This window comes from Pristis pectinata, chromosome 21, assembly GCF_009764475.1.
Source record: "Pristis pectinata isolate sPriPec2 chromosome 21, sPriPec2.1.pri, whole genome shotgun sequence".
NCBI lineage: Eukaryota > Metazoa > Chordata > Chondrichthyes > Rhinopristiformes > Pristidae > Pristis > Pristis pectinata.
Genome location: NC_067425.1, coordinates 20,120,999 through 20,127,930, shown reverse-complemented (window position 1 = coordinate 20,127,930; position 6,932 = coordinate 20,120,999). Strand labels below are relative to the sequence as shown.

Here is a 6,932-nt window from a genome sequence, read left to right as displayed (position 1 = left end):
TATGGGTTACTGTGAAATTACTGAGGGAATGGGATTGATGGGATTGCACTGAGAGCTGGCATAGGCTCAATTACCCAAATGGCCTCATTTTATGTGGTAAGGAAATATGAGAAACATGACAATGGTTTCTGTTCTCCTTCCAGCAAGTTTGAAACTCAGAAATTGCTGTTCATGAGCTAGTTCACTGGAGACCTTATTAAGTCCATAACTGAAAAGAGTCCTCAAATTAATTCAGCAGTGGGATTCCCTCAGTGCCAGTTAAAACTTTCCACAGGATAGTATCTTATAAAGCATAATTCACCAAATGCTGTAAAACTATAATACAGGCCATCTCTGGATAAAGAACACTCAACTTATGGACACCCCGTCCATACGAGAAAGCTCTCATAATATTATTAAATTCAGAAGTTCAACGTACATTTGTTCCAACGAATGGCAAAACTGATTTCCTCTCTCTCTATTTTCAGTAATTGCACTTACTTGTCAGTCTGATGTGTTTTTGATGCCATTCATTACAATACTGTGGAGGGACGGTTACCATATCAAGTGATTTTTGTGTATTTTCCAACTTACAGACATCTGAAGAAATGGAATCCGGGGATGGCCTGTAATCTGCTATCCAATTATTTGGAAATCCTGAGGGTTCAACATCTGGCTCACCAGTAGTGTCTGCTGTACTGTCTTTCCATTCACCTGGTCCCCAGCTCCCATTCAACTCATCAGGTCTGATTACTGAGCTCCCTTTAACACACTGGGGCTCTGCTTCCCTTTGGACTTACTTGGTTTACTGGAAAATGTATTATATGACTGCATCAAATAAAAAAAGGTGAATGAAAAGTGTGTAGGGATATCAATTGAAACAGCATCCAATAGTCCAGAAAAGCTGCCACTATTGTACCAAAGTCCTGAGTGTGCCAGATTATTGGAGCTTTACTGTAACTTGCTAACAAAGTGAGTTTATCGTCTTACTGTCACTTTCAGAATGCCGATCAATTCGATCTAGATATTAAGCTCAGTGGCCCTCTGTCACTTGCCATCAGCAAAGGTCAGAAGAACTTCCCTTGAATCTTGATGACATCTGCAACACATCTTACATTCCGGAATATTACATTGCAATGCATTTGAAGTGTGAGAGGTGAATGAGAAGAAAGGTTAATAAAAAATGATAAGAAGGTGGGTATTGATTGTAAGTTTGGGGAATGTCTGTCCTTCCCCATTATTCATAACTTTTCCAAAATCAGAATCTTTCTATAAATAATCAAAAGGTCATAACTGTGCTGAATGTTTTGTGTTCTGCACAAACTATTGCTGTTATGCCCTGGAATTACATAATCATTCTGAAACAAGGCGGCCTGGCCAACTGTCCATGAACATGCTGCATGTACACACAGTTTTGGACTGTATGTTTGATCTTCTCAATTTGCAAGACTTATGGGCAACAAAGTTGCATGGTAGTAACAGAGACTATATTTAGAAAACAAACTTTTATCAGAATGCTGTGTACAATTTCTTGGTGTTGATACACTGAGGTTACATTGAAGTGTTTGCAAGCTTATAAGGCAATATTGTATAATTAAGTGGGATATACATAGTAATTTAACAACTGTTCAGATTTTATTCTCATTCACTCTTAAAATTGGAGAGAGGTACTTCAACTCTATATCATATATTTTAATAGACATTGTACACCGAAATATCAAAAAGATAGAGCCCTTTGAGTGATGTGAATATTATTTAAAAAGAGCAACTACAACCAGGAGAGTTGCTGGTTGATGTGTTTCTGGCTGTTGCTACAATTCCACGAGTGGTTAGTACTTAAAGCTGTTTCAAGTTGCAAAAAGATTGTAGGCAAAAGCTGAAGTAAATTTTGCCAACTGTAAGGTTTCTGCAAAATATCATTTGTTCCCAGCTGTAGATGAACCAGTAGGTATTCTCCAGCACCACTGTAGTTATGAATAGAGTGCATGTGATGAGGCAGGACCAGCTGTAAGGAGCTTACTGAAGTGAATTGGAGGGAAAGGGGAAGGATCTAATCTGAACCCCCTCAAAGAACACCATGTTTTTGCTTCAATAAAAATGTCCAAAAATGAAATTTGGAAAGTACTGCAACCACAAATTCAAATTCAGAGGGAAAGCATTGCATTGCATGGGAGCATCAATGTAAGGCAGCAATGAACTTTTATGGGCTTGGCTCCTTCCCAAATGGCAACCTTTCACTTTCACTATTATTTGAGGGAAGTTACTGATGTTCTTATTCAAAGACAGCTATGTTTCATTCTCTCTCTCGAAGCCAGGAGAAGCATCCACTTTTTTTTACGATTGTAGACTTCTCCATGGTACAGGGTGCCACTAACTGCAGGCACCTTACTGCACAGAACTGAAAGAGGCTTCACTCCAATATCCAGCTTGTATGAGGACAGTCAGTGAATTGTGCAGGAATAGAGGGATATGGGCATTCTGTAGGTAGGAGGGAATAGCTATATCGGCACAACATAGTGGGCTGAAGGGCCTGTTCTGTGCAGTACTGTTCTATATCATTAACCAGTATCCTAGGAGCCAAGCTAATGCCTTCATTTCCCAGCAGCGTACACTGTTAGCTGCATTTGAGGAACAAAGACAAACCAAAGGGTTTCTACAGGACAGTAAAGTCTAACTGCTGGCAACATGGCTGATGACTCTCATGTAGGCCATTGCATGATGAAACAATGCTCTCAACAAGCTCTGCCATGATCAAAGATTTATGCACTCGTCATCTAGGTCCCTCTGATCGTGCCAGTTAATTTCAGCTATCTCTCTGTTCTTTCTGCCAAAGTGCATCACTTCACACTACCTACATTAACCTTCATCTGTTACTTACCTACCCATTCTATCATCCAATCACTACCTTCCTGCTATCTGTTATTAACTTCCTCAATGTTTATTCACACATCCAAGCTTTCCATCATCCATAAAGTTGGGAAATTTTACTTTTCCCACCCTTGTCCAAGTCATTAGGTTGTACATATGGTCCCAGGAATGGCACCTGGGAACATCACCATTCTCCAATCTCCATTAAAAAACAACAAAAGTAAACTGTTCTCTGCTTTTATTTATGTCACCACTGATCCATTAATTCCATAGGTCTCAGTTATGCTAACCAACTTACATTGGGATTTTAAAAGGGAAGGAGAAAGTGAGTGACAGATCAGGAGCCTCCTCTGCCCAGGCAGTCTGTGTTGTGAACTCATCCTTCCTGAGAACTCAGTATGAAACCAGTAATTGTAGTGCCAGTTCCACATGATGTTAATTTTAAGGAGAGCAGGTCAACTTCAATGGAAGCTAACCACTTACCTGCAATCAAGGAAGCCATTCTATGCTGGCTCCCAGCAGGACATTCCCATCAGTCTGATTCCCACTTCCTAATCTATCTGTAGCCTTGCAACTTGTGCTCTCTCACATGCCCATCAACCCCTCCATTTCTCTGTGCCACTCACCTACACTACAGGGTAATTTACAGTAGCCACTTAACCCAGAGCACATCTTTCGGATGTGGGAGCAAAGGGGAGAACCCAGTGGAAACCCACATGGTCACAGGTAGAACATGCAAACACGGCACACATGGCAGCTGAGGTCAGGATTGAACCCAGTTATGTTGCACCACCATAATATTTGCCCTCTGTTGAACAATGTAGTTAGCACTGGATGGATGTTGAATTGAGCAGGCCATGAGAAACTAGCTAGCAGCCTACAAAGCAATCATCAAACAAGGATTTACTCCAAAAACTGTGTGCAACCATACAAATAAATCAAAGATTACATTTGCTCATGTTCCAATACTATGATGCATTTTACATGGAGGTATATAGGCAGAATTACTGTATTTTTTTATCATATTCTATGAGCACAATTACTGTTACAAAGCAGTTAGGAAAAAAGGATTCATGTTTAATTCAAACTCCTCAACCATGCAAATGTAACCACAAAAAAAATCATTTATCCATGGTGATCTTTCTGTTATGAATAAACCTCAAGGGCACATTAACACACATTCAACCGTCATTTGTTGATACTTCTATAATTACTAAGGCAATAACTCAGTATTGCTGCCAACAAGAATGGTTATATGCACTCTTCAGACAGTACCATATATGTGTCTTCAAACATTAGAAAATAGGTTTAACCCACAAAAGGAAGTGGGGGAATATACAAGAATAATAATCACTTTATTTCACATTAATTTGATGGCAACACTGGTATATTACAAAATCTGTTTTTAAAAAAACCCACAAAAGTACTGATCTAGACATGAGGAAGACAACTGTCTGCTTTTCTGAGAATCAGGAAGGAAGGAATCTTGTTCATCTTTTGGATGGTCTCATCGGCTGGAAAACAAAATAGAAATTGTTTTGGAGCTCTTGTGCAAAATGATAAACTGTAAGCCAACTACCATCATTCACTGGTTCCTAAGCACACTAATGTGACACTCAACCACAATCATAGAAAGCTAAGACAGATTCAACTGTTGTACAATGAAAATTGATATTCCAACATATTAAGTAAAACCAAATATTAACAGACTTCAGAATAGTAGACTGTACTATGGGAAGACTTCTAAAGTTGAATAGATCTGTCATGGATGAAATACTACCTGGAGACATGAGTTGAATGTAATGAATCTTGATTGCATAGCATCTCCCCATGGTATAGAATACATTGAGCTTTATACAGTTGGAAACAAAGTCAATAACTGACAATTAATCAGACCCTAATATGACCAATTATGGTTCTTATAAGTGGACAGATAACTACTTCAATGACCAGGAGGCTTGTAGCACAGAAACAGGCCCTTTGCTTGTCTCCTCCATGTCAAACATGATGCCCATCTATGCTGGTCCCATTTTCCTGCATGTGACCCATATCCCTCTATTCCTTTCCTATCAATGTACCTGTGCAAATGCTTTTTAAATGGTGTGATTAGACCTGCCTCTACCAACTCCAGGGGTCCAGGAGGTAGATAGATGGGTGACTGTCAGGGGAGGGAAAGAGAAAGGGAACAAGCAGATAGTGCAGAGGACCCCAGAGGCTGTTCCCCTCAAAAACAGGTATTCTGCTTTGGATGCTGTTGAGGGGGATGACCTACAGGGATCAAGTGGCAGTAGCCAGGTCTCCAGCACTGGGACTGGTCCTGCTGCTCAGAAGGGAAGGGAGGAGAAGAGGAGGCCAATAGTGATAGGGGACTCGATAGTCAGGGGAACAGAAAGGAGGTTCTGTGGACATGAGCGAGAATCCTGGATGGTATGTTGCCTCCCAGGTGCCAGGGTCCAGGCTGTCTCTTATTGGGTCCACAGCATTCTTGAGCGGGAGGGAAAGCAGCCAACAACATAGGTAGAAAGAGGGATGACGTCCTGAGAAGTGAGTTTAGGAAGCTAGGCAGAAGGCTGAAGAACAGGACTGCAAAAGGTAGTAATCTCAGGATTGCTGCCTGTGCCATGCGACAGTGAGTATAGAAATAGAATGAGGTGGAGGATAAATGCGTGGCTGAGGGACTGGCACAGGGATTCAGATTTCTGGATCATAGGGACCTCTTTTGGAACAGGTGTGACCTGTACAAAAAGGACAGGTTGCACTTGAATCCCAGGCAGACCAATATCCTGGCAGGGAAGTTTGCTAAGGCTACTGGGGAGAATTTAAACTAGAATTGTTGGGGGGTGGGACCCGAACTGAAGATACTGGAGAAGAGGCGGTTGCCTCTCAAATAGTGAAAACTTGTAGACAGTGCGAGGGAGGACAGGCAGGTGATAGAGAAAGGATGCGCTCAGACTGACAGTTTGAGATGTGTCTCTTTTAATGCAAGGGGTATTGTGAACAAAGCAGATGAGCTTAGAGCATGGATCACTATTTGGAGCTATGATGTGGTGACCATTACAGAGACTTGGAGGCTCTGGGACAGGAATGGTTACTTCAAGTGCTGGGTTTTAGATGTTTCAGAAAGGACAGGGAGGGAAGCAAAAGAGGTGGGAGCATGGCACTGTTGATCAGAGATGGTGTCATAGCTGCAGAAAAGGTGGACATCATGGAGGGATTGTCTACGGAGCCTCTGTGGGTGGAGGTTAGGAACAGGAAGGGGTCAATAACTTTACTCTGTGTTTTTTTTATATATAGGCCACCCAATAGTAACAGGGATATCGAGGAGCAGATAGGGAAACAGATCCTGGAAAGGTGTGATAATAACAGAGTTGTCATGATGGGAGATTTTAATTTTCCAAATATCGATTGGCATCTCCCTAGAGCAAGGGGTTTAGATGGCGTGGACCTTGTTAGGTGTATTCAGGAAGGTTTCTTGACACAATATGTAGATAAACCTACAAGAGGAGAGACTGCACTTGATTTGGTGTTGGGAAATGAACCTGGTCAGGTGTCAGATCTCTCAGTGAGAGAGCAGTTTGGAGATAGAATTATGATCACTCTCTTTTACAATAGCATTGGAGAGAGATAGGAACAGACAAGTTAGAAAAGTGTTTAATTGGAGTAAGGGGAATTATGAGGCTCTCAGGCAGGAAATTGGAAGCTTAAATTGGGAACAGATGTTCTCAGGTAAAAGTATGGATGAAATGTGGCAAATGTTCAGGGGATATTTGTCTGGAGTTCTACATAGGGACATTCCAATGAGACAGGGAAGTTATGATAGGGTACAGGAACCATGGTGTACAAAGGCTGTAATAAATCTAGTCAAGAAGAAAAGCTTACAAAAGGTTCAGAGAGCTAGGTAATGTCAGAGATCTAGCAGATAAGGCTAACAGGAAGGAGCTTAAGGAGGAAATTAGGAGATCCAGAAGGGGCCAAGAGAAGGCCTTGGCAGGCAAGATTAAGGAAAAGCCCAAGGCATTGTACAAGTATGTGAAGAGCAAGAGGATAAGACGTAAAAGAATAGGACCTATCAAGTGTAACAGTGG

The 6,932-nt window shown here is 41.3% G+C and overlaps 1 protein-coding gene across 7 annotated transcripts in view; it reads right to left on the bottom strand.

Moving 5' to 3' along the window:
• Positions 1-1,469: 1,469 nt before the first annotated feature.
• The window catches only part of LOC127581523 (protein-tyrosine sulfotransferase 1-like), a 60,529-nt gene continuing 55,066 nt past the window's right edge, over positions 1,470-6,932 (bottom strand). For all 7 annotated transcript variants that reach the window (XM_052036000.1, XM_052036002.1, XM_052036004.1 and 4 more), the window contains one exon: positions 1,470-4,361. Coding sequence is in view for 1 of the 7 variants with exons in the window: in XM_052036006.1 (XP_051891966.1) it covers positions 4,338-4,361 (24 nt within the window). In the remaining 6 variants the exon portion in view is untranslated. The remainder of the gene's footprint in view (positions 4,362-6,932) is intronic.